Below are 27450 nucleotides of genomic sequence, written 5' to 3'. Positions count from 1 at the left end.
GGGAATGGTGATGAGGGAGTTAGCTTTGGTTGGGGTTCTTCTCTAGCCTGTCTTTGTTGCTGGATTGTAGGAGCTGCTTTTTCCCATCCCACTTTCCAGCCAAATACTTCCTGGAGTAGAAAACTAGTTTGCAGTAAAATAAAATACAAAGCTAAATAATAATCCCAACTCTCACATAAACTGAAGATTTTCTCCAGAATCTGCACCATTGAGCTGCAGTTATTATTACCTCTAGGACCTGTCCTCCAGACTACATATGCTTGAAAATTGGGCCCAATCCTGATTATGGTTTCACCAGTTTTGATACCTTTGGCTGGGCTTTTCTTTCCTTATTCCGCCTGATGACCCAGGACTACTGGGAGCGTCTGTATCAGCAGGTACCAGCTTTGTGCATTGTTCAGAACGGGTTGTCCAGGTAGAGCAATATCTGAAGCAGAAAACAGCTAGGGAGGACAAGAAATCTCAAATAAAATAAGCAGCTGCGAGTCATTGAGCCTGCATACTCTCTTCTCCCTTCCAGCAAGATGTGGTTCTTAAGTGACTCATTGAAAAGGGATGCTGAAGTGCTTCCCAGCAATATCCCTATTAACCTGTTGTATTAGAAACTTCAGAAAAAACACTGAAATATTCCATAGTGTCCTTCAAAAATGCAACAATGCCTCCTCAGTCATCCTCGTGGGTTTACAAGTGATAGCATAGAAAGAGGGAGAAAAAAATGTGGAGAAAAGGAAAGGAAGATATATTTAAGCTTCCTAAAGCATTATGTCTAGAAAGCTGAGTGCTTCTGAAGAATTTAAAGACACATTGAAAGCCTATTTGATATTCAATACAGTATTTTTTTATCTCTGGGGTGTTGTGCTTACAGACCCTCAGAACTTCTGGGAAGGTGTATATACTCTTCTTCATGCTGGTCATCTTTCTGGGCTCATTTTATCTAGTCAACTTGATTCTGGCCGTAGTAACAATGGCATATGAAGACCAGAACAAGGCCACTATTGCTGAAACAGAGGCAAAGGAAAGGAAATTTCGGGAAGCCATGGAGTTATTGCAGAAAGAGCAGGAGGTATGTGAATTATTGCAAAAATTAGTCTCAACGCTCTGTTATTAGTCACGTAAAGTGCATCTCTCCTTGTATACAGCTATATAGTCACTTGTGGGAACAGGAGCAAATATTAAGTTATTGAAAGCAGTGATTCGTAGAGATACAGGAGCACTTCCTTATTCAGCTGAATATTTTTCCCATATTGTTCCAACAATGATTTCTTGTTGTGGATAATGATATTTAAAGTCTGGTAGAAGAAAAGTAATATTTTAAAACTGGAAAATGTAAAATTCCATCAGATAGCAGCTTCCAAAATAACATATAGATGCTATAGATGGCTTTTTCTTTTTATTCTTCTTCACTGTTGTGGATTGCCAAGAAATATACAGTAATTCTTTTCATCAATTGCATTAATGTCTGAAACAAAGCCTATTGTAGTTGAGTGAAAAAAATCATTTGTAACTTGAATAGTTTAGGAGCTTCTGGAATAAAATATTGCTGCATTTTGAAAACATTGCCCTAAATTCAGTATGGAAAGGCAAGCCAACCACAGTGTGAATACAGTCCTAAGGATACACAAAGACAAGACTGAATTTTAATACTGCTTGAGCATTTGTTTGGGGAAAAAAGATATATTGTATAGCTTTATTTTAAAACTGAGTATTTTTATTGTAAGCAATTCTGCCATATGGAGGAATAGGAGCCATAATATGATTATTTTGCCCCTGGCAAGCCCAATACATGTGATCATGTAACATACTGAAAATAGTAAATTGTTCAGTGCTCCATATGGTGCAGAAATTCTCTCTTTCTTTTACTGTTATCACGTATTGGAAGGTTTTTACTGACTTTTGTGAAATACAGATTGTTAAAATGAGATATTATGGAGCACAGAAGTGTTTTCTTGCTGCATGTATTCTACGTATCTAGCATAAATGCCATCTATGTTTTTGTTTTAATTTTAGTCATTGGCTGCTAAAGGGATTGATATCCTGTCAATTAGCTCCTTCGAAGCCTCTCCTTTGTCTACCAAAGAAATCAAAGAAAGAAGCAATAGGAAAAAGAGAAATAAGTCCTTGGGGGTAGAAGATTATGAAGAACAACAATTTCCCAAGTTACAACGCACAGACAGTCAACGAAAGTTGGTAATCTATTGTCTGAATCTGGGATCCTTACAGCTTTTCTAATTTTAATACTAAAATAAACTGCTTGAAAGTACAAACCAAATCCTATTACAAATGCTGATCACCCTTTAACCTTTAAAATAAACAACCTTACGGGATATAGAAGTATCATATCAGTTTGAAAAGGAAATACTATAAGCAAAGGATAAAAGGAAATTACAATAAATGTTAAAATACATTTTCTATAGCTTCAAAAAATAGAAAATGTGAACAACGATCAAAATTTAACTCTAGTGCCATCTTTCTCTGTTAAAAAAATCTTACTTAGAATATGAATATAAAGCTTACAAAAATAGCTACTACAGCTGGCAGGATTTTATTATCTGCCTTTTAAAACCTAAACAAAATCCTTCCTGAATAATCTAAATTAAATAAGAGTTTTGTACTTGCTATGGTTGATAAAAAATGTTATGAAACTCTAAACTTTTATCGCTTCCCCAAACCTTCTCTACAATATTATGCCATTCTCTCTTTACTTCTCTCTTTGGGCTCTCAGGCTCTCCTTGGCTTGGTGTACGGCCCCAACGCAAATCAGGTGAAACGCAGGCTGAGCCACGGGAGTGTATTCAATTTCCAAATACCATCCTTAGAAATTGACTCCAAAGCAGATTTCGGTGACGAGGAGACCCGCAGTGCAGGGGAGAATGAAATCCAGGGGAGGTCACTGTCGGTGCCACAGGTGGGAAGACGCTGCAGCTTGCAGAGCCAAGCGAGCCATGGCTCCCACCCCGCTACCCCCAGCAGTGGGCAGGGAGGCAAGTGGACCAACATGGATGACTGCAATGGCATGATTTCAGTGATGGGAGGAGGGAATGGCAAGGTGCACGGTCTAGATCCAGCATCTACTGAAGGAGTTCCACTTCCACCGGTAATGGAAGACCCAGGGAAGGGTGATCTGGTAAGTAAAAGTTGTTGTTTTAAGTATGTACTTCATATTATGGTTTCTCTGTCAGTGGTAGGATTTTTAGGTAGGCTTCTAGTGCTGGCGTTAGAACTGAGAGAGTTTTTTTATTCCATGCTCCATCCAGGGTGATCGTTTTGAGCAGTACCTTTCTCCTTTTCCTACACACTCTATCTTCATACAGAAGCTTTGCCTCTAAGTTTCCCCACCAAGTGGGTAGAGATGCTTTTCTACCACTTCACCCCTCATCTCTTTCCTTTTCCATTAGTCCCTGGAATATATTCTGGGCCTGTTTGCCCTCCTACGCCTATTTCCAAGACTTGTGTTTGCCTTGTTGCTATTACATTGCTTGGGGGATCCATATACTGTAGCATTATTACTGAAGTGTAGGACCTTCTTTCTGAACACCTATTACATCTTGTAGAAAGGTGCATTTATCTGGCTGCTTGTCATCATTCCTATTAACTTTCATAGTTACCCATCATTGCATCCTACTTCATTTTATTCCTGTGGTATCTCCTTAATCGTGTTTACTTCTTTAAGCAGCCAGCTGTAAATGATGAGAGCAGCATGATGCATTTGCATCCTCATCTGTCAGTGGAGTACTTTAATGAGGCATTTCAGAGACAAAGGGCAGCAAGTGCAGTCAGCATAATTACCAGTGTCTTGGAGGGTAAGTGGCTCCTTGTTATGCTTATTTCAATCATAAGGTAATGCTAGGGAAAAAGACCAAAATGTCAATACATTTCTTAAACATTAACATAGATTTGTAGCTGTGTAGGAATTTCATCATTAATTTGGATTTTTTATTTATTTTTTTTTTAAGCAGTATCACACAGTTTTTATGTACTGGAACACATCCTTTGCCTATCATAAGATCTCATTTCTTAGGACAGACAGAGAGAGGGTCTTGGAGTGATGGTGGGTGGAAGGAATTTCTCTAGAGGGTGAGGAGCAGAGCTGGGACACTGACTTCTCTTTCCTAACCCTGTGACTGCTGTTGTATCACTGGTAGAGACATACACGTGCAGAATCCAATGTTAGGATTACACAAGCAAAATTAGTTGTGGCATTTCCTGGGGTTTGAGTACTTAACATACCTTTCCATGTGATTTTTTTTGAGGTTAATAAGGGTTGTATCATCTACTGTTATTATGCTACCTGATAGTTTCATTGTTGTACTTTCTGTGGGGAAAAAACAAAACAAACAAACAAACAGAGTCCAAATTGTTCAGTTGTTTTCTGGACCAGGATGAGGAAGAAATATGTATTTTTATGTTGTATCTCTATCACCAATTCTTGGGAAAACAAGTGTAGAATTTGGCGGGGGGGGGGGAGGGGGAGGGAGTAGCATTATGGCAGGGGGGTCCCTTTTCTTAAATTTCTTTAAATTACTCTTGGGATAGTCTCAGTTGAAACGTATCCTATGCAGCCTTGTTTTCAAGTTTAATTCATCAATAATTTGGGCTGTGCTGCAGACATTCAGCTGTGACCTCAGATGAAACCAGACTTTTCCCCATAGCTTGAAGTGACTGTGGATTAACGTGAGAATAGGCATCAGAACAGCGAGCAGAGGTTGTCTTTGCTAGGATCAGAACACCTGTTCTGCCAGATCTGCACAAGGTAAAGAAGCCATTTGGTCAGGAGGAATGGAAAACAAAAGTTAGATCTGGAAGGGGTTTGAGTCAGAGTGATCACACTAGAATAAGTAATGTGGGGTGGAACTGGAGACTTGAGTGCAGAGAAGAAGAAATGGCGACTGAACTGGGGGGGGAAGTAAGGACATGTACAAAGAAGAAAAGGTTACAAATCAGATCCAGCTCATAAGACCTTTGAAAAATTTTGGCATCCACAGAAACTAATTACTTAAACCTAAATACAAACAGAAAGGGAATGATCAGTGAGGTCCAGCTTGTCAATGAATTTGCACAGAACTTCGACAGGGATAAAAGTGGTTTTGAGCACACATTAATATTCATGTTGAAGGAAGAAATGCCATGAGGTTTATATTTGACCAAAAACTTTTAAAGGACACTACCAGAACAGCTTCTATTCCATGTTTTGTTTATAGAAAATTGAGATGTATCGCTGCTTGCATCAGCTGGAAAATGATACGCATGAACTTTCCCACAGAAGTGGCCTAAGGTGAAATTTTGGACACAGTGGTTTGGGTTTGCCTTATCTGAACATCCACCACTGCTGTTCTAAACTATGTTAAGAGTCGATGGAGACAGAGATGTCATGTGTGATACAGCCAGTGTCCTAGATGTCTACATAAGGATCAGGTGAAAAGGGCCTTAGCTGCTATATTGCGTATCAAGAGCTTCAAGGATGAGAGACTGAGGTGTGGCCACTACATCCTAAACATCTGCTTTGGGTCAGATGATCCTAGCACAAGTCAGTGCCTAAAGCCTGATCCAACAGCTTTTAAAGTAACTTCACATCAATTAATTTTGAATCTGATTTTCTTTGAATTTTATCTTTGTGTTTATTTGGTGTAGGTTTTATATGAGTGGTAGAAAGTGCAGGAAAGCTTTGGGGCTCTGTATGGGTTTTCAGGTTCTTTTTTCTTCTCTGGACTTTTGACTCTTTAGAGTTAGTATTTCACCACCTTCCTCAGCAATGATTATTTAACTACAATGGGGTTTTCTTTTGTTTTTAGAACTTGAAGAATCCCAACGGAGATGCCCACCATGCCTGAAAGATTTTGCTTTAAAGTATCTAATTTGGGACTGTTGTCCACTTTGGTTGAGAATCAAGAAAAAAGTAGCTGCTTTCATAAAGGATCCTTTTATTGATCTCACCATCACTCTTTGCATTGTGATGAACACTTTGTTCATGGCACTGGAACACAATAATATGTCAGAAAATTTTAAATCAATGCTTAATGTAGGCAACTTGGTAAGCAAATTTTCAACTCTCTGACCTTTTCTACCAAGGATTGACTGATGAGTGTTTTCACTTGAGACACAAAAAGTAGCTGTAAAAATGAAAAATTAGGGAACTCTAAATTTCTGATATAGTCGATTCCAATATTTTATTGATGCCCTTCTAACACACTCCTGAAAGAGCAGAAAACATTCCCCTCATTTTAATAAAAAGTGCATTAAAAGTTCATAAAAATAGGTTTTGTTGGCCTGTCCATGAAAGTTCACTATATTCGTGGACACATAGTCTAAAGACAAGATAAATTCATGGCAACTTTTAGGCTGATACTACTGTTTCTTGATCACAGGTCTTTACAGGAATCTTCACTGCAGAAATGATCTTAAAAATCATTGCTCTAGATCCCTATTATTATTTTCAGCAGCCCTGGAATATTTTTGACAGCATAATTGTCACATTGAGTTTAATTGAATTGAGTTTACCCAAACACAGAGGCAAGAAAGAGAGAAGAAAAGGAGGAACCCTGTCAGTTTTACGATCCTTCAGATTGGTAAGCCTTACATTTACTCCATTGTATAAAGCACTATGTTGTGAATACAATAAAGAATACTTATGTTGTCTGCAGTTAGAATACACGAAATTATTTATTTTATTTTCTCAGCAGTGGCAATAAGAAACATATTGTCAAACTTGTGATATTAGAGTTCAAGTTTAATGACATTTATATTTCCTTTCAATATAGTAAGAAGTATTCAGAGAAAAAAATATTTCAGAGTAGAGATGTTACAAAACAGGAGCTGAAAATGAAACATTAGCATAAGTAGTCTTAGGAAAAAGTGTCAGAGTACAAATTTAGAAAAAAAAATATGATCAGTTCGTGTCTATTTTTAGGTAAGGTATTCACATCATATACTATGAAGAAAAATAGGGAGAGCTTATCATGTCAATTACTTTAATTCATTCCATCACAACTGCAGCAGAGATTATTCATAGATCATAGAATATCCCAATCTGGAAGGGACCCACAAGGATCATTAAGTCCAATTCCTGGGTCCCCAAAAGACCGCCCAAAAAATCAGAGATTATAGAAAAATCTGAGAGTATTGTCCAAATGCTTCTTGAACTCCAGCAGGCTTGGTGCTGTGACCACTGCCCTGAGGAAAGTCTGGACTGATTGGTGTTGTGTTACAGAAAGAAAGATGCGTTTTCTTGTAAGACGGGAACTGGTCTCTTAGCTTTGGTCATTTTTGTTTCATGTAAATTGGATACCATAATCTTCATCAGGGAGATTACATAATCTGTTTCAAGTAAGAAACTGCCTGTGTGGGCCAAGGCCTTATTAGGGAATTGGAATACCCAGTTCTTTAAAGTACTGGGTAATCCAGTTTATCTCTGTAATGTTACCCAGACTAAAGAATAAAAATCTATAAATGCTTTTTTTTTGTTTGTTTTTAGTGTTAGTGTCACAGTGCCATAAACATTATATTAATGGAGGAGCTCAGAACACTTATAGAATAGTTTTGCAGGCCTGAACAGTGCAAAGGTGGGATATCTTTGCTGATGTCTAACACAACTCTTTATGTTTTTACACAGCTGAGGGTCTTCAAACTGGCAAAGTCCTGGCCAACTTTAAACACTCTTATTAAAATCATTGGCAACTCTCTGGGCGCACTGAGTAACCTGACCCTTGTCCTGGCAATCATAGTTTTTATTTTTGCTATAGTAGGAGTGCAGCTTTTTGGGTCAAACTATAGAGAAAACAAATTTAAAATAAACAAAAGTGGCAAACCGCGCTGGCACATGATGGACTTTTTCCATTCGTTCCTCGTCATTTTCCGAATTCTATGTGGAGAATGGATTGAAACCATGTGGGACTGCATGGTGGTAGCCGAAAAACCACTGTGCCTTCTTGTCTTTCTGCTGGTCATGGTGATAGGAAATTTAGTGGTGAGTTTTCCAATATTTTATTCTCTTTATCCCATCAATGGTGGAGTCAATTTTACTGACAAAAACTAGTCCCCCAAACACATGTAGAAGATTTACCTGTGTCTGCTACAGTCTCTCAAAGCCTCTTCTACCTTTTGGCATTGAGTTGCTATCCGTATTTTCATATTTAGTATTTTTTGCACATAATATCATTTGACCTTTCCATGTGCAACTTGAAACAGGAAACAACTTCTCTTCTTGGGATTTGGATGTAAATAATCAGCAAGTATTATGGCTTACCTGCATGAATTAACAGAGCTAAATGCTTACGTCTCTCTGTAAATTAAAATGTCTTTGCTGTTGTTGTTGCGTTGTGTTTCTCTGTGTTTTATTTTTTTGTTTTAGTTTGTTTTTAATTTTTCTCGGATTTGCAAGTGTATTGAATTCTTTATCAGCAAGTAACAGAATCTACATTGCTATCAATAAAATCAGGATTTTCTTTAATCATCTGTATAAATGAATCCTCTGAATGTCTATTTACATGCAAGAGCTACAGCTTATGCCAATCACTTCCATGAAGATCCTGCTGTGGATCCATGCTCTTGATCCATGCTATGCACAGCCTCATACACCCATGCTGGGGGTTAGGGGGAAAGATTCCTTTCCAGTCTCCTTCAGTCCCTTCTTACTGCCCAAATCATAAAAATATTTTTTAGTTTTGTTTCTCATGTCATTCTTCCTATTATTAATATACCTATCTTCACTTAATTTAAGAAACTGCTGAAAAGAATTAACTTCAGGTAGTGCTTTATAGGAAATATCTGTTCTGTAGCTGAATCCCAAATCCCCAGGTTTAAAGTCCTGCCTGTTTTATGCCTTGATGATTCATTTTGGTAATGAAATGCTGTGAGTGATATTCATATAACATAATGTTAACTGTCAAAAAATTAAGTGGCCTATGCTCCTTGTTTATGTTTTCTTTTTATGAAAGATAACAGTGAGATATCCAAGAGTGAAATTTATTATAACCTAAGTTGAATAACTAAGACAGATGGAGTGAATTGGTCTCTGGAGGTCTAATATTCTCTGCTGACTGTGGAGGTTCCTGGATGACTCAGGGTGGTGCTATTTGCACACTTCTGATATGACAAAAATTGAGCAGCATAAATCTCATCCCAAATGGCATCAGAAGGCAAATTCTGGGAGGAAAAAAAAAAAAACAAAACAACAACAACAAAAAAAAAAATTCTAATCAACTAACCAAATAAGCTAACAACAACAACAAAAACAAACACCTGTTTTATTCTCTCATTCCTTAAAAAAAAAAAAAGGTGTTTGAATTTATTTCTTTTAAAATGTTCTCAAAAACAGGGAGAAAATCTGAAAATCTCACTTTGATTTACTCTCAATTCTGATTTTTGCAACATTTAACAGAATAGCTGTGCCCAAATCTGAGTTTACATTTAATTTTAGAAAAGTGTCCACAGAGACCTGATTTAATTCTAGTTTGAAAAGGGAATTGTTATTAAGCTGACTGGCCATGACTGTAGTCTTTTTACTACTATAACCTTTGAAAAGTTGTTTTGGCCAAATAATTAGGTGCCATTTTAAACAACTTTTGGGGGTGGGGGAAGAGGGACATGAGAATATTAAGCTTTGTGAAATTTACTTAATCAATTGTAAAGTGATCAGTCATAGCCATTTCATTTTTGCTTTCTTTCAGTTTGCTCAGTAAGACTGAGCTTTGATAGCATCTATCTTCTTCAACATTACAATTTAGACTTCTTTATGCTATTCTCCAGGCTTTTTATTTTATCATTATTTCAATGACTTTCAGGTCCTCAACCTTTTCATTGCACTGCTGCTGAATTCCTTCAGTACTGACTGTCTCCAGACAGCAGAAGACGATGGAGAGATGAACAATCTTCGAATTGCCTTTGCTCGGATTAACAAGGGATTTCACTTGGTGAAAAGTGTTACGTGGGACACCTGTTGTGGAAAGCTCAGGCATCTAAAGAAAGCACACAGAAAGAAAAACAAATTGACAGCCCAGAACCCACTTGGTCTGGGAAAAGAAAGAAAAAATTGTAAAGAGAATTACAACAACGAATGGGGTGAAAAAAATTGGGAATACTGTGCAGGGCTTGAAGATTTTATTACCAATCCCAATGTATTTGTTTGTGTCCCTATTGCTGAGGCAGAGAATACAAGTGATGGTTTTGAAGATGATGATAAACTGAGCACATTTACAGACACAGAACACAGTAAGCAGGTAATACAATTCTTTGTTTATTTTGGCATACTAAGGTGCATATATATTGAAGGATGCACGTATGGTGGAAGACTGTCTCTAGCAGAACAGGGTGGCATACATTGATCCATTTCCAAAGAGTTAACAAACTTTGAGTTAGAAACAAATAAGAATGTTTTGAATGAGGGTAACTTGATCACTTGGAGCCTTTTAAAATAAATAATCATGGTCCTAAAAGAAAGACCATAAACTTCTGGCTTCACTGCAGGAATTCCTGGTTGACATGCTGTGTTATGCATGGATAATTACAGAATTCGTGGGTTGTCCATGGGAAATTGTGGTAATCCTTTGTGTCCTTGGAATTTTTTATGTTAAACATGAAATAAATAATGCAAATTATTTTGCTATCTTCTGGATGACAAAGCAAAAATACCCAGAGGATGCTATCATGGATTCGTAATATTCAGACTTACAGCCCTATGCCATTCTTTATTTTTCATCCTTGCTGTCTATAGCATATAGGAATTATTAGAGCAAGGTAGAAGTATTAAGTATGGGCTATCTCCATTGAGTTCATGTTGCTTCCATGATAGCATATACTATCCTGTTTGTTTGTTTGTTTTTCTGATTTTATTTTTCAGTTCTGATTTAACCATAAAATATCCCCTTTCTTGTGTTAATGTTTCCCACCTGAAGTTTCCATCTCAATCCCTATGCAGTCACTTCCATGGTCTCTGGGTGCAGCTTTTGACTACTTCACTGAATTATTAATTACTTAGTTTGCTGCATGGCCATGAGGAAAAAAATTCCCCATCTCTATCCTTAGGTAAAATCACAGACTCAAAAAGATCACATCTTATGACTTTTGACCAGAGAAATCCTCTTTAAATGAAGTGTACATCTTATCTTTTTCTCCCTTCCAATTTACCTGCTCCTCAAAAAGAAAACCTCGCTAACCTACAGATTATTTTCAGGAAGAAAATCATCTGAGGCAAAGGGGAGAAAGAGGGAAAAATTCAGGAAGCTGGAGCAAGGGGTCAGGGCTTTCCTCTGAAGAATTCAGTGTGCTTTACCTAGGAAAAGATAGGAAGGCTGAACCATCATCACCAGAGCAAAAAGAGGTAATATATATAGAGAGAGATTTTATATGACATTGACTTTCCAATACTGGTCAGGCTTGGCTACGTTTCTGCTCAAAGATTTGCTGGAGTGGATTTCAGTGGCGGCAGTGGCACTGAGCTTGCAGTAGCCAGTCTGGCTGGTTAATGATGGAGCCAGAATTCTGTGAATGAAAATGAACCCATGCTGGGTTTCTACATATTGATTTTAAGAAAAATGTATGTATAGGAAAGATAAAGATTTTAGAAATGGAAAAACTAGAAAATAATTAGATTCAAATAAATAATTTATAAAATTTTCTGTGACTTCCCATTTCTTGAAATCAGAAAAAAAAAAGAAAAAAGAAAAAAAAAAGGTGGAGGGTAGAGGGGAAATAAAAGAAAAGTGTATGTGTGAGTGTCATAAAAGGACAGAGATATTTCCAAGTAGGAAATTCCAGCAAGTCGGTCTTTGTCCTAAATATCTCAATTTCAAGAAATGTAATGCTTGAAATGAGTTGTTCATTATGAAATTGAAGTCAGTAATTATTCATAAATAAATTAAGATGAGTTTTGAATAAAGTAAACATTCAAAAAAATACTGTCTGCTCCAGCAATAGACAAACAAAAAATAATAATAAAAAAAAAAAAAACAACACAGAGTAATTCATTGGTACCAAACGGATGACTCATCGTTCATTTTATATTGTGTGAGGGGACAGAGAAAAGCTTTGGAACTGAAGAATATGCTATGTGATTCCAATTTTTAATTCATTAGTACTCTCATGGGTGTTCAGTTTCTGACAGAAGGTTATATTTATCTGTTTCTCCTGTTTAATGCATTTTCCTATTTTTCTGGGTTTTACCCAGCTAAAGCTTATCCCTCTTTGAGATCTATGTGCACTTGTAAGCAAGTTAAAATCTCTTTAATTTATGAGTTTATTAAACAGTTACAGCTGGTTCATGCAGGTAGTTACTGTAAGTATATGACTTTGGCTCCTGGTCAAATGCACCTATTGTTACTTCAAAGCTCATATACTTTTAAAGTCACAAAGTCCATTCTGTTACTAACCCTACTTGAAATATTAACATGTACTCAAGTTTTGATTTAAAATCTTATTTGCTCATGGATGAATTTATTCATTTGAAACTGAATGTAGGAAGAATCAACAGCTGATCTTATTTTGCTTGGTAGATTGACAGTGCCAGCTCCTCTGAAGGCAGTACAGTGGATCTAACAAATCCTGAAGATCTTTTGAGGCAGATTCCAGAGTTTGCTGAAGACATGAAGACTCCAGAAAAGTGTTTTCCAGAAGGTAAGGTTCTCCTGGTTACATGGCTGGAAAGTGAGAAATATCAAAAATAAACCTGTTTCTCTAGCAACGCTGAGCTGATAGGGTGAGATTAATTTCATTTAATTTTAGTTGTCAACTAATGGCTTAATCATTGTTCTCTCTAGTGGATGGAGAGATTGTGGCACCTGAAAAATACCCCCCCCCCCCTCTTCATAAAAACCAAGGGGAATGCTTCTAACTGGAACCTGGGCAGTGGCAAAGACCAGACCCCAAAAGAGGAGATAATTATAGTAAGGCAAGGTAAATTCTACCCTACTGGACAGAATCAAAGTCACTTTAGGGGATAAGATCTCAGCTGACAATTGGCACTGGAATAAGGCATTTGACACACAGATATGTTAATGCCTTGCAACTGGATAGATGTTTCTTCCTTGAATAGTGATTCATGAAAAATAACTAAAAATAAAGAGTGCAACAAGCAGAGAGAATCTGTTATGTTGAAGGTCAGTTTCTATAGGACAATAACATGGGAATTCCTTATCAAGTCTTTGTACAACATCTATCTTTATAAGCTGTCCTTGCAGGTTGCGTTCACTCATTTTGTGAAATCTTCCCATACGAAGATGAAGCAACAGCATGTGGTTTTCATAAGAAGAAAAGATAAAACTCTCAAGATTTCTCTCAATAGCTATCACTACTGACAGCCAGGGTTAATCACTGTCTTCTCAGTATTAGATGGGAGAGAATAAACTTAAAAAAAAAACAAAAACAAACAAACAAACAAAAAACAAAACAAACAAACAAAAAAACACTTTAAAAAGTCAGCTGTGGGCTCATTTGTTGCCAGTGCTCCAACTTTCTACTTTGCTCTTTGCTTGCCCAATCAGCCTGTCTGACCACCATTTCCATACATTCATCTAAATTCTCCTTGATTTAATTGTTTTCCATCCTTTCAAGCTTCCTGATATCACAAAACAATCAGGAGGGACTTTTCCAGCCTTGCATATGTGCAGTCTAGCAGCAGCGCCTACAGCACTCTGGGCTTGCTTTCTTCCCTGCTCCCAAAGACAGAGCCTTCCTCTTTTCACCACCTTCCCACTCAAGCACGATTTCCTGGATATTTTATCTGATGAGAATACAGATAAATCAAATCTGACTGTAATTACTCCCATCCCCTCATTGACCTGTTCTGCGGAGCTGGCCTTTTTTTTTTTTTTTTTTCTTTTCCTGTGACCTTTTTGGGTCAATGAAACTTCTAATGCACAATTTTGGGATTAAATCAATAACAGTGAAGCACATTGAAACTATTTGAAGTTAGAGAGGTTTTTGCACCTGAATGCTAAGTACTCCCTGAGTAGTTAAAATATGTTATTATTATTATATGCTATACATCACTACACACCATAAATTCTGAAAGATTCACTGTATATGCATTGCAGTTTGCATATTGTTTTTAATAAAATTAATGTCAGATTTCTGATATTCAGTTGTTTTTTTTTTTTTTTTTTCAAAACTACTTTATAAATGGCATTGTTTGTCAATGCAACTGTTCGAACAAAAGAAATAAATATTTTTCTTTCCCTGCTCCAAAGAAGAACTGTGAAACATCTTGTTGTCATTTTGCTTGTTTCTGTAGTCCCAGGCTGGTGTGTGCTTGCTGTGGCAAAACTGTTAAGACTGCCACTGAAGGTGTAGCAAATCTGTACCTAACACAAATTTATACACAGAAAGGTCTCTATCTAGAGCAAGTGCCATTCCCTGCCTAATCTCAAATCTCAGATCCACATCACTGGAGTAACAGATTATTAAAGGAAGTATCATCATTTTTTTTTGCGCAATTTATATACTATTGTATATATGAGTTATATATTATTATATAATATATCTGTATGAGATACAAATATGAGATACAGATGTACATGATTTTCATGCTTGGAAATGACAGAAGCTCTCTAAAATATTTCATAATAATGAAAAAATTAATTATTCTAGAGCACACAGCAAGGAAAATTTTAGCCAAAGTGACACTATCCTTGGCAAAATGAATAAGCATCCAAACCCAGCGTTTAACACTTTTCTTTCTGCAAGAAGTATTAATAACCACACAAGTAGTCTGGTGAGCTTGAAAATAAATATTTCTTTTTTATAGAGCCTATATGCCAGCTAGAATATGATACATTTTTACAGGTTATATGATAAAAACTGTGTTACTCCATATATTCAAATGAATGAACAGTATTTGAAAGATGATATGATGCCACAGTACTAAAGGTAACTGTGCATCTTCTTTGTCTCTTAGCTTTTTTGTTCAGGTATACCAGGAATAAATAGCAGTTAAGAGGAAAACAAAGTTATCTGTCCTTACTTTTTTCTCATGGCAAAATGTGAAAAGCAGCCTAAGGTGGGGTATTTACATTGACCCTGGACTTTCCCTTGCTCCAGACGCTTTCTGAGCAGCCTGTCATCCGCATTCATTTTCGCTATGTACATTCATTGCTGTCTCTCACTTTCAGGTTGTGGTCGATACTTTCGTTGTTATAAGGGTAGTGCCCTAAACTTTGGAGGACAAACGTGGTGGAATCTGAGAAAAACCTGCTACCAAATTGTTGAACATTCCTGGTTTGAATCGTTTATCATATTCATGATTCTTCTGAGCAGTGGATCCTTGGTTCGTGTAGCACAATTTCATGTATTTCTTTAGGAGCATTTTTAGCTTTAATTACGTCCAGACAAGTTGCTTTGAGCAGAAAACATGGGGTATATCTTTGAACTCATCAGGAGAGAAAGGAAGGGGTTTCTCAGAGCAGTCATTTATTTGCTATTGTAGTAATTGCAAATTTATTATTCATACTATTACAAATCAGAGAGAGAGCAATGCTAAAAATACGCAGCTCTCAGAAGCTGTTCCCATTCTGGTTGCATACTGGATTTTTCTGACTTTCACAGTTGTGAAATACAAAGTTTTTTATATATCATTAAAATAAGTAAATGACATTTAGTACTTTAGTTCTCCTGAAAGCATAAAGCTCTTGAAATTAATTCTTAAAAATATACTTTCTTCCTACGATCCCAGTGTGCCTGTTCTGTATGTGTCCACAGAGGTGTTCAATATAGAGAGAAAAGAGAGAGAAGGGACAGGAAGAATTAACAGCTTATAAACTGACATACTCCTGAGTAAAAGATTTAATATTGAATGATGGAGGGGTCTTATTGATTGTAGACTTTCATTTTCTAAAGCCTGTCTCTGACTTTTAAAATTTATTTGTATGTTTTGATTTCAGGCATTTGAAGACATCCATATATATAAGAGAAAACACATAAAAGATATGTTGTCATTTCTTGACAAAATGTTCACTTTCATCTTTGTTCTGGAGATGCTCCTGAAATGGGTGGCTTATGGCTTCAAGAAGTATTTCACCAATGCCTGGTGCTGGCTTGACTTCTTTATAGTAGATGTGAGTTCTGCCTTCACCATTTCTACGCAGGTCCTGATGCAGGACTTAGCAGCAGAATCACGGATTCTTTTCTGGATGTGAAATTAAGAAAGATGCTTTCACCTCCAGTAATGATGGCTTCACGATATTGCACTCTGGGCACTGATTTTTTTTTCTTTTCTTTAAAAAAGAAATAAAAAAAGCAGACACCAAAGGTTGCTAATACTTTATTTTATCTCTCCTTTCAGGTCTCTTTAATAAATCTCTTAGGTAGCTCACTTGATGCTGTAAAATCTCTTAGGACTCTCCGAGCTCTGAGACCCTTAAGAGCATTGTCAAGATTTGAGGGGATGAGGGTAAGACTGAATACAAATTAATGCCTGACAGCACTAATAAGCATGTAATGGAATCATAACACTGTGCATTTATGAAGTTCATATTTCTGCGCCAAGTTAAGTTTAGGATTTATAAAAATGAGTTTTTAAAGGGCACCTTTTCTGTGCTCCTCTATACTTGGCTGCTCCTTACAGGTTTTGTTCAAGTGATTGATCCCAAATGTTGCTGAAACTAAAATGAGGCTAGGCAGAACTTTGTTTCTTTGCTGCTCAGTCATTCCCATCTTCCTGTCTTCCTGAGATAACCCAAAATAAAAGAGAATAAGAACTGTGAGCACAGTTTTCATTCTTAAATGCTCATGGAAAACTAATTTAGAGGAAAGGATCTTTTCCATTCTGCAAGTTTTTATTGGACTGATTTACAAAAGATTTAGACTGTTAAAACATACTCTGCTCAAATCATTGTTCCAAATATAATTATTCTTACAAAAAGTGGGAGTGTTTGTCTTTAGAATATTTGCTGTCTTCTTCCATCAAAGGAGCAGCTGGAACAATGTGAAGCTGTTGGATGTGACTTTGATTAGAAATGTACGCTTGCACAAATACAGAGAAGTCTCCCTCAGTCATATGCAAAAGTTCTGCACACCGTAATGTGAAATAGCAGTGATAACCACTGCTGTGTTTGGGCAGGAGTCTGGTCTATGCAATATACTCTGGTCTGTGACCACCAGTGATGTATGTGCTTGTGGTATCACTATCATACATTTACATGGGAATGCAGCCTCAACACAGCTGAGATCTACAAGAAGGGCCGGAGGGCAGACCCGGGGAACTACAGGCCGGTCAGTTTGACCTCAGTACCAGGGAAGCTCATGGAGCAGATCCTCTTGGGAGTCATCATGCGGCACTTGAAGGGCAAGCAGGCGATCAGGCCCAGCCAGCATGGGTTTATGGAAGGCAGGTCCTGCTTGACGAACCTGATCTCCTTCTACGACAAAGTGACGCGCTGGGTGGACGAGGGAAAGGCTGTGGATGTGGTCTACCTTGACTTCAGCAAGGCTTTTGACACCGTCTCCCACAGCATTCTCCTCAAGAAACTGGCTGCTCTTGGCTTGGACTGGCGCATGCTTCGTTGGGTTAGAAACTGGCTGGATAGCCGGGCCCAAAGAGTCGTGGTAAATGGAGCCAAGTCCAGTTGGAGGCCAGTCACTAGTGGCGTCCCCCAGGGCTCAGTGCTGGGGCCGGTCCTCTTTAACATCTTCATCAATGATCTGGATGACGGCACTGAGTGCACCCTCAGTAAGTTTGCAGATGACACCAAGCTAGGTGCGTGTGTCGATCTGCTCGAGGGTAGGAAGGCTCTGCAGGAGGATCTGGATAGGCTGCACCGATGGGCTGAGGTCAACTGTATGAAGTTCAACAAGGCCAAGTGCCGGGTCCTGCACCTGGGGCGCAATAACCCCAAGCAGAACTACAGGCTGGGAGAGGAATGGTTGGAGAGCTGCCAGGCAGAGAAGGACCTGGGAGTGATGGTGGACAGTCGGCTGAATATGAGCCAGCAGTGTGCTCAGGTGGCCAAGAAGGCCAACGGCATCCTGGCTTGTATCAGAAACACTGTGACCAGCAGGGCTAGGGAGGTGATCGTCCCCCTGTACTCGGCTCTGGTGAGGCCGCACCTCGAGTACTGTGTTCAGTTTTGGGCCCCTTGCTACAAGAAGGACATCGAGGTGCTTGAGCGGGTCCAAAGAAGGGCGACGAAGCTGGTGAGGGGCCTGGAGAGCAAGTCCTATGAGGAGCGGCTGAAGGAGCTGGGCTTGTTCAGCCTAGAGAAGAGGAGGCTCAGGGGTGACCTTATTGCTCTGTATAAGTACATTAAAGGAGGCTGTAGCGAGGTGGGGGTTGGCCTGTTCTCCCATGTGCCTGGTGACAGGACGAGGGGGAATGGGCTAAAGTTACGCCAGGGGAGTTTTAGGTTAGATGTTAGGAAGAACTTCTTTACTGAAAGGGTTGTTAGGCACTGGAATGGGCTGCCCAGGGAGGTGGTGGAGTCACCATCCCTGGAAGTTTTCAAAAGACGTTTAGATGTAGAGCTTAGGGATATGGTTTAGTGGGGACTGTTAGTGTTAGGTTAGAGGTTGGACTCGATGATCTTGAGGTCTCTTCCAACCTAGAAATTCTGTGATTCTGTGAGATATAGATTGCCTTTGGACATCTTTTGGAAGTGAAATTGAAAGCTAACAAATTGCAATATTGTCAAGAAACTGATGCATTTTGGTGCAACGTAGCACCAAAATTTCCATGTCTGAAGTAAATTTTGAACCAGGTATCATTATACTTTCTGTCATGCTATGCAGAATGCTTGTGACACAATTTCCAAAAAGCTTCAGAGTGCTTTTTCATGTTTCTGTTTCTTCAAGTTCTTTGTTACCTGACTAAGTTCACTGCTTGTGCAACTCAGATGCATGGTCATTGTTTACTTACACTGCCCTGTTTTATGAAGCAATTTGTTATGTCTTGGTATGAATTTAAAACTTACATGGACATCTTCTGTGATTCTACAGCACCTACCATAAGTTGGGTCCTTAGCTCATGGTTACAGACCCCAAATACAGTGGTAACCCACTAACAAGACCTAACAAAATGCTAATGGAGAGTTTTACTGCTCCTTTTAAACAAACTACCTTCCACAGTCTTAAAAATACAGTCCTTTGCATTAGTGCTTATTGGGGAATCATTTATAAATCTTATATTATAAAAGTTAAAAACAAAACAAAACACACCAAAACCAAGGAAAAGTCACCAAAAGAGTATGGACTCACATATGTGGTGGTGGCTCACAGCAAACTAAATCATTTAAACTCTTCCATTGAGGCCTAAGAGATACTACGCAGCTATGAGTCTTTGTTCAAGGTACCCATGTCAGCTGTGATGTCAGCTGTGACCAATATTTACATGGAAAATGTTAGATTTCTGTTTGCTGAGATGACTGATTGGCTGCTCGTTTTTTCACAACATCTTTGTTTAACTATGTGTATTCTTGCTCTGCCATTTCCTCCAAGGTGGTGGTCAATGCCCTCATAGGAGCCATCCCTTCCATCATGAACGTTCTGCTTGTCTGCCTCATCTTCTGGCTCATCTTTAGCATCATGGGGGTGAACCTTTTTGCTGGGAAGTTTGGGAAATGTGTCAATATGACAGAAGAAAATTCAGTATTGAATGCTTCAATCAATGACTTTACAGACTGCACCACGTATAATAACACAGGAAAAATATTCTGGGTCAATGTTAAAGTCAACTTCGATAATGTTGGCTCTGGCTACCTGGCTCTTCTTCAGGTGGTAAGTGCTGCTTACCTTCACTTGCCAATGCCATGTCAGATGAACTCAAGCTCCTGCCAACTCCTAACTCATCTTGGTGGTTGATGGAAAGCAGAGATCTAACACAGCCTGCTCTTTCCTCATAGCTGGCTGCTCAAAAACCAGTGCTGTTAGCACATGCAAATGGAAAAGGGGAGGTATTGTTATATATGGACAAACTGGACCCCACCTTTTCTAAGTGTAAAGGTGCTTTTCTATGTGATAAAGTAAGCATGAGATGGATGAGTACAGCTCCAGCCTCCAGTTTAACCTTGGAAAATAAACCAGGTCTGTGAGCCTGAGAGCTGGAGTCAACTACAGAAGGAAGTCTGGAGTGAATACTGACCTAATCTGCCTCAGTACAGATGTGCTCAGCCATGAGGGTTGTAAGGCCTTTAGTAAACTATGGTAGTGAAGGTTTGCCCTGACAGGATCATAAAACAGCATGGTCTGTCCCATCATGACAAGCTTTCTAATCCTGTATGGGTTGAGGATGTCACATATAGCAGTAGTGAGTTCCCCTGAAGTCAGTTTGGTGTTATGTGTTTATGACAACAGCAGAGTCTCTTTCCTCAGTTGGTGTCATTTGGATATTGAAAATGCAATGAAGACTTTTACCCTAAAAGTTCAACACATTTGCTATTATCTCTCATTCTAGGCAACATTTAAAGGTTGGATGGACATCATGTATGCGGCAGTAGATTCACGAGAGGTCAGTTGCCACTTACAAACTTAATTTTCTGTTAAGTACCTCTATGTGTTTCTGCAACACCATTATGATTTTACACTTTGATGCCTGCTGTTTGTCTGTGCTAAAGCTTTCCAGTAATTCCTTTCATCAACTGATGTAAACATTTTATCTGTGAATGACTCACAGTAGCTTAATGCTAATTTGTTATAATGGGAAGAGGGATTCAACTCCAGCTTCATACAGCCTATATAGTTATCTATAATGTAAGGTGTCCATGTGAGTTCACCTCCAAGTTCCCCCCGAGCTTAATGGAGATCCAGTCAGTGTGCTCAGAGAGATCTAGGGAGCATTTCAGCTCACTGGCTCTCTGTACTGGTCAGCTGAGCACTTCTTTAGACTGCACTGACCCTGCTGATAACTGGATGTGAGCCATCAGGGGACTTCAAAGTCTCCACTCACATGGAGGCACCTAACTTTCACATCACCCATCATGAAAGTCGAGCTTGGAGTAAACTTGAATATTCTACAGTGACATGGTTTAAAATATAAAACCAAATTTCATCAAGAATCATGCTGCTGTGGATAAGCAATCATCTGATATACATTGTCAGGCATCACCACTAGTACCATTTGGTCTACTTTTTAGGTTGCCAATAACATTTACTGTCTTGTCAGAAATATCATTCAATGTTGTACAGAGCAAGGTGGTAAGTCATTGGAGGCAAAGAATTTGAAATCAGGAGGCTATCTCAATTTGATCATGAATGTATAGGAATCAAATAATTTTAGAAGTAACCATATATAATATTTGTATGTGTGTTTTGATCAGAAAAACTGTTTTCCCTGTTTTGGCTTTATTTTTATCCATAATAGCCATAAAAGGGGGTTTTGTTTGTTTGTTTGTTTTGCTAGGAAATAAAAACCACACCTAGACCAATATTTTTAATGCCAAGAGCCTAGAATTCTAAATGATTTGCCTGATTTTTCAAGTACTAAGCCTTTTACAGCTCCTGTTCTTATTGGAAGAAGTTGAACTAATACTTCTGAAAAGTTTGCAAAAATAATGTCAAACATGTCCAAATCAGGAACTGTTTCTGTTGACTTTAGTGGGGCCTTAATCAAGTGCAAATGGTAAGATTGTAAGTCATGTTTGAAAAGGAAAAAAAAATAGCTTTTTTGCGAAAAGAAATGTAAAACAAAACTAACCTTATTCATCATTAATCAAAGAGTATGATTTGTTCTAAAAGTTTTTAAATGCAAATATATTAAATATCAGAGAGAATTAAATTATCCTTGTCTGCAATGATCTAGCTGGAAACTACATAAACAAACATTGTGAAAGAAATCAAATTAACAAACTCTTATAGTGTTAACACTTCGTGGTACCATTATTTAAAGCCATGTTTTCTTGTTAATTTTCTCTCAAGCATTGCTCTTGGCATATCATTTTATAAGGATTGTGTTTAGTTTCAAAAAAGATAGCAGTCAACATGAGCAAAAATATCCCATTATTTTCTATAAAGTCTTAGAATGTTGCAGCATCTAATAGTCACAGTATGAGTGTTACTTCCTTCCATTATTCATTCCCTTTCCAACAGTATCATATATATACAATATCTCACAGTACACAGTATTGATAGTTTTAAACTATATTAATTTTGTTAGAACTAGCATTAAAACAGTAAATGTTAGTTTCTCCTGGAAACAATTTGTGTGAGGATTGCAGAATGAAGATTATTCTGAATTAGGCCTATGTTGTTACTGGTCATGTTTCTTGTTGCTTTTCATTCCTGCAGAAAAATGAACAGCCAAAAATGGAGCACAGTTTATTTATGTATCTCTACTTTGTGAACTTCATCATCTTTGGATCTTTCTTTACCCTGAATCTCTTTGTTGGTGTTATTATTGATAATTTCAACCAACAAAAGAAAAAGATAAGTATATTGGTTGTACTCCCGGGCACCTACTATGTCTCCAACAATTCTGCTTTTAGAGAACAAGGTCATAATAACTCTACATAATACCTAAAACTTTTGGTTGCATTTACTAGAGCATTAGTCATGAACTTAGCAGAAGTAGCATGCAGGGTGAGGTTCTTCTTCTTTTCTTTTCCCCTAGAGCCTGCACACCCAGCTCATTCCAACGTTTCAAAGGCAATGACATCTGCTCTTCAGCCACGTAAAATGCTGCTCCTTGTCTTGGCACTCAGACGTTTTTCTAAGAAAGTAGTCTGGGACAGCTGCTCTAATAAGTATTTTGGATGTTCAATAAGAACAGGGTGTGGGAATCCAGGGAAACAGTTGTTACCATGCAGGTTTTCAGTAACTTTCTTTTCATGCTTTCTGAGCTACTTAGGCTTCATCCCAGAACTTCTGATCTGTGAATGTAAGGTTTATGCCACTCTGTTCTGTTGTTCTGTGGTTTTTTTTGTTTGTTTGTTTGTTTTGTTTTGTTTTGTTTTGTTTTTGGATCCAGTTACAAATCATGAAGAGAAATAGTACCAGCAATATGTGAAAAAGAAATGTTAGTTTTCAGTAATATGGACATCATAACTACAATAGTGCTGCTTTCTCACTAAGTAACAGTGACATTTCTTTATATACTTAGGTGGGGAAGATATCTTTATGACAGAAGAACAGAAAAAATATTACAATGCAATGAAAAAGTTGGGATCCAAGAAACCTCAAAAACCTATTCCAAGACCACTGGTAAGAATGTCTGAATTCCCCAAAAGGACAATTCATTGTGAAATTAATTTAATTCAGTTAAACATGCATATATTGCATATATATTGAATATAAATTATATACACAGTTTTTACATTGATATTCAGACAGTACTTTAAAACAAATTCTGTACAAAAATGTTGTACTGAAATATATAAGAAGTTAAATAATTATTAAGTTATCTGCATAAATATCATTGAGTTTTATATTCAGTTTGGAACTGATTAAACTTCAGGATGGGAAGGAGTTTTCATCCTTTCTTAAATTTCTCTATCATAATTAAGAGACTTAGCAATATAAAAATTGGTGTTATTTAGAAATCATGTACAGATGAGTACTCCTTATTTTCATAACTGATGCCAGGTGTTTTTGTTTTCCTCTAGAATAGATACCAAGGGTTCCTTTTTGACATTGTAACACGTCAAGCCTTTGATGTCGTCATCATGATTCTCATCTGCCTTAATATGATCACTATGATGGTGGAAACTTATGAGCAAAGTGCAATGAAGACTAACATTCTTAACAAAATCAATATACTCTTCGTCACTATCTTTACTGCAGAGTGCGTGGTGAAATTGGTGGCTCTCAGGCAGTACTATTTCTCAAATGCCTGGAACATATTTGACATAGTTGTTGTGATCATGTCACTTCTTGGTGAGTAAAACTGGATAGGCAAATTCTTTACTAAATCAATCATGACTCTTTTCAGAAAAAAATACTTAAAATGTATAAGCTGCAAACAGATGTTGAAATGAAAATCAGAATACTGTAACGTGTTGAGTGAAAAGAACTGCATGGTCATAAAAAAACACCATAATTACATTCAAATAACATGAAATTATATATTTTTAATTCCTACTATTTTCTTGGATTTTTTTTTTTTAATGAAGGCTCTGTTATATAAAATCTTTCATGATGGTTCTTTAGGTTGTTTCTCAGTATGAGAAACAGAATTAGCATACTAGGACTCTATTACACAATGATTTCCATTGTTAGCTTTAGTGCCGACTACATAATCTTTGGTCAGTTAAAAAATTATGATTTTTGCAACCTGTGTTTTAACGGAGAATGGAAATATGAAGATTGGAGTTAGATTATGGACTCTGGAATTCAGTTTCCAGAAACTGAAGCATAGATGACTGAAATTAAGGGCTCAAACAGTGTAATGGGATAGGGAGAACAACCCAAATGTAATAGCTTTAATTAGAAGGGATTGCAATAGAGGAATAGTGTAAAGTTGTCTTTTTCCAATTTAACTATTCCAAGGATCAGTACTGCCAAAATAGCAGAAGGCATTTCGGGGAAGAAAAATATTTAATTTCATTATCATGAGTTATGTTTTTGTGGCAGTAAGAATATAGCTCTTCCTTTGAAAATGAAGTTTCTGGAATGGAAATTCTGAAAAATGTATCCAAAATATCTAAACCTAGAGTAGCCAGCCTCTGCTTCTAGAGCTTCTAGGTCTGTCAGGTTTCATGAAAACTAATGACAAAATAACGTTCATATATGTCCCTGAATGAACTACATGCCAGTGGTAAGCACTTCTTCAATGCTCCTCTCTGGTTTTGCTTATAAGTATCTTGACTATGTTTTCTAAATGTTAGCCATGGAATTGTGTATCTTGTTTTCTTAGTTTAGCTTTATAGAATCATAGAATCATTTTGGTTGGAAAACACCCGTGGATCATCAAATCTGACCATCACATAACACTACCATGTCCACTACAAAACCATGCCCCTAAGCACCACATCCAAAAGTCTCTTAAATACCGCCAGGGATGGTAACTTTATTATTTGTCACCTAACGAAAGGAAGTGACACCCACCTTTCTATAGTTTCAGTATTTGATATTGAAATCAGAAAATAAACGCATAACTTGCACCTGCTGAAGAATTCATGCAACCAGTATAAAAGAAAACCATCAATCAACAAGCGTTGACAGATATGGATTTTAAAGTTGTACATAGAAAAGTGCCTGCCATCCTTAGTGCAACAGATGCTGTCTTCTCGTGGCTGAAGAATGTAGCTCGTAATGCTTGATTTCTATAGCTATTTTTTTTTCAGCTCTAACTGCTATTAATGGTTGTTATGCTACGCTGTTAGCACACACGTCATATATTTTCCAACTGCATAGATATTATCATTTCATCCTATAACAAGTTAAGCAAAAATGTGATATTCTAACCAGTTATTATTCCCTTTTATTTTAGCTTTGCTGCTTTCTGGCATTGGTGAAGCACTTGAACATTTCTTACCACCTACACTCTTCAGGGTTATTCGCTTGGCTCGGATTGGACGAATACTGAGACTCATACGGGCTGCCAAAGGAATTCGAACTCTGCTCTTCGCCTTAATGATGTCCTTACCTGCTCTATTTAACATTGGCCTCTTGCTTTTTCTAGTCATGTTCATTTATGCTATTTTTGGCATGGCTAACTTTGCTTTTGTGAAGATGGAAGATGGCATTGATGACATGTTCAATTTCCAAACTTTTGCTAACAGCATGCTCTGTCTTTTCCAAATCACAACGTCAGCTGGCTGGGATGGTCTTCTCAGTCCTATTTTAAACACTGGGCCACCATTTTGTGATCCAAATGTAACAGGTGAAGTAGGTGAATGTGGTAAACCTGCCATAGGAATTATTTATTTTGTGAGTTACATCATTATATCATTTCTCATTGTTGTAAACATGTATATAGCTGTTATTTTGGAGAACTTCAATGCTGCTACTGAGGAAAGTACAGAGCCTTTAGGGGAAGATGACTTTGACATCTTTTATGAAATCTGGGAGAAGTTTGACCCTGAAGCAACTCAGTTCATAACTTTCTCTGCACTTTCAGACTTTGCAGATGCTCTGGCTGAACCTTTACGTGTACCAAAACCAAACAAAATTGAACTCATAGCAATGGACCTGCCTATGGTCAGTGGAGACAGGATTCACTGCTTGGATATCTTGTTTGCTTTTACCAAAAGAGTGTTAGGAGATTCTGGGGAGATGGATGCACTAAAAGTGCAAATGGAAGAGAAGTTCATGTCTGTCAATCCATCTAAAAAATCCTATGAGCCAATCTCTACTACACTCAGACACAGACAAGAGGAAGCTTCTGCCACTGTCATCCAGCGTGCCTACAGGAGTCATTTGCTCCAGCGCTCCATAAAGCATGCTTCTTACCTGTACCATCACAGAACTTACAGTGGTGACACTCTTGGAGATGCTGCTCCAGAAAAAGAAGGACTTATTGCATCTATGATGAGTGAAAACTATGGCAGGAATCTTGAAAAATCTGAAACTTCTTCCTCAACGTCCTTTCCTCCATCATACGACAGTGTCACAAGAGCCAGTAGTGGCAATCTAATTGTTGAGAATGAACTCACAGGTCAGCAACAATCCCCAGACATTAAATAGGTCATCAGCGAGAACGTTATGAAGAACTATTCGCAGAAGCTGATATTGTAAATACACATCAGCTGAGGCAGCCTTTCCCATTAAACTTGAACAGACAAAGATGATCATGATAAATTAACCATGGTTAAGTATGCTAGCAGCAAAGTTGTAGCCTTTGATTTTGCTATTTTCAGCTTTGTAATGTATTTACATATGCAGAAAAAAAATGATTTGAAAAGCATCTCCCACAGTGGTGTGTTCACAGCAGCAGCAGATAATGTCACATCTGACATCCCACCTGCTGTCTTTTAGGGACCTGTCCCAAAGGTCAGAGAGATGGTCGAGCAACAACAGATCTATCAGAGAACAGGAAAAGAATATCATTGTTCATGTAAATTACACAAGGAAGAAGAGCTAAAACTTATCCTTAATCTACCCCCCTATTTGATACTTTCATTACAGATCTGAGAAGTAAATAGCTGTTGATTTTTTTAATGTTTGGGCACTGATATACCATGAACACAGCCACTGCATGATCCACAGATACGCTACAGTGTAGTGGATGTCTTCCAATGTGATCAGTCTATAGAATGTCATGGCATGTACATGTATGTTATTGTAGTTGTGTCACTGCAGCTTAATGAAATAATAAATACAATTCTTAATATTCCAGAAGTTGTACTGAACTGAGTTAAACCTTCTTTTACATTTTATCCAGGAGGACTTTTTATTTTATTTTATTTTATTTTATTTTATTTTATTTTATTTTATTTTATTTTGTTTTGTTTTGTTTTGTTTTGTTTTGTTTTGTTTTATTTTATTTTATTTTATTTTATTTTCTTCTGGCAGCAAGGCAAAGGCAGCCATACTGTGTGTCTTCCTATCAGTCACTCCCTAACAAATTGTGTTTGTGACATGCTTTCCTCAAACCTGACAAGATGG

At 37.6% G+C, this 27450-nt stretch overlaps 1 protein-coding gene across 1 annotated transcript in view; it reads left to right on the top strand.

Moving 5' to 3' along the window:
• LOC101799248 (sodium channel protein type 5 subunit alpha) overlaps positions 1 to 27221 on the top strand; it is a 43486-nt gene extending 16265 nt beyond the window's left edge. The window contains exons 9-28 of the mRNA XM_072033971.1: positions 236 to 377; positions 866 to 1063; positions 2008 to 2187; positions 2723 to 3124; positions 3674 to 3800; positions 5790 to 6028; positions 6363 to 6563; positions 7607 to 7960; positions 9777 to 10211; positions 11165 to 11311; positions 12483 to 12603; positions 15096 to 15250; positions 15864 to 16037; positions 16265 to 16372; positions 19411 to 19689; positions 20366 to 20419; positions 22195 to 22336; positions 23006 to 23106; positions 23508 to 23778; positions 25334 to 27221. Coding sequence (XP_071890072.1) covers positions 236 to 377; positions 866 to 1063; positions 2008 to 2187; positions 2723 to 3124; positions 3674 to 3800; positions 5790 to 6028; positions 6363 to 6563; positions 7607 to 7960; positions 9777 to 10211; positions 11165 to 11311; positions 12483 to 12603; positions 15096 to 15250; positions 15864 to 16037; positions 16265 to 16372; positions 19411 to 19689; positions 20366 to 20419; positions 22195 to 22336; positions 23006 to 23106; positions 23508 to 23778; positions 25334 to 26529 — 5026 coding nt within the window. The 3' untranslated portion in view covers positions 26530 to 27221. The remainder of the gene's footprint in view (positions 1 to 235; positions 378 to 865; positions 1064 to 2007; positions 2188 to 2722; positions 3125 to 3673; positions 3801 to 5789; positions 6029 to 6362; positions 6564 to 7606; positions 7961 to 9776; positions 10212 to 11164; positions 11312 to 12482; positions 12604 to 15095; positions 15251 to 15863; positions 16038 to 16264; positions 16373 to 19410; positions 19690 to 20365; positions 20420 to 22194; positions 22337 to 23005; positions 23107 to 23507; positions 23779 to 25333) is intronic.
• Positions 27222 to 27450: the final 229 nt, after the last annotated feature.

The sequence above is a fragment of the Anas platyrhynchos genome, chromosome 2 (assembly GCF_047663525.1).
Source record: "Anas platyrhynchos isolate ZD024472 breed Pekin duck chromosome 2, IASCAAS_PekinDuck_T2T, whole genome shotgun sequence".
Classification (NCBI taxonomy): domain Eukaryota; kingdom Metazoa; phylum Chordata; class Aves; order Anseriformes; family Anatidae; genus Anas; species Anas platyrhynchos.
Note: the sequence above shows the minus strand (reverse complement) of the source record. Positions and strands in the feature narration are given on the sequence as shown.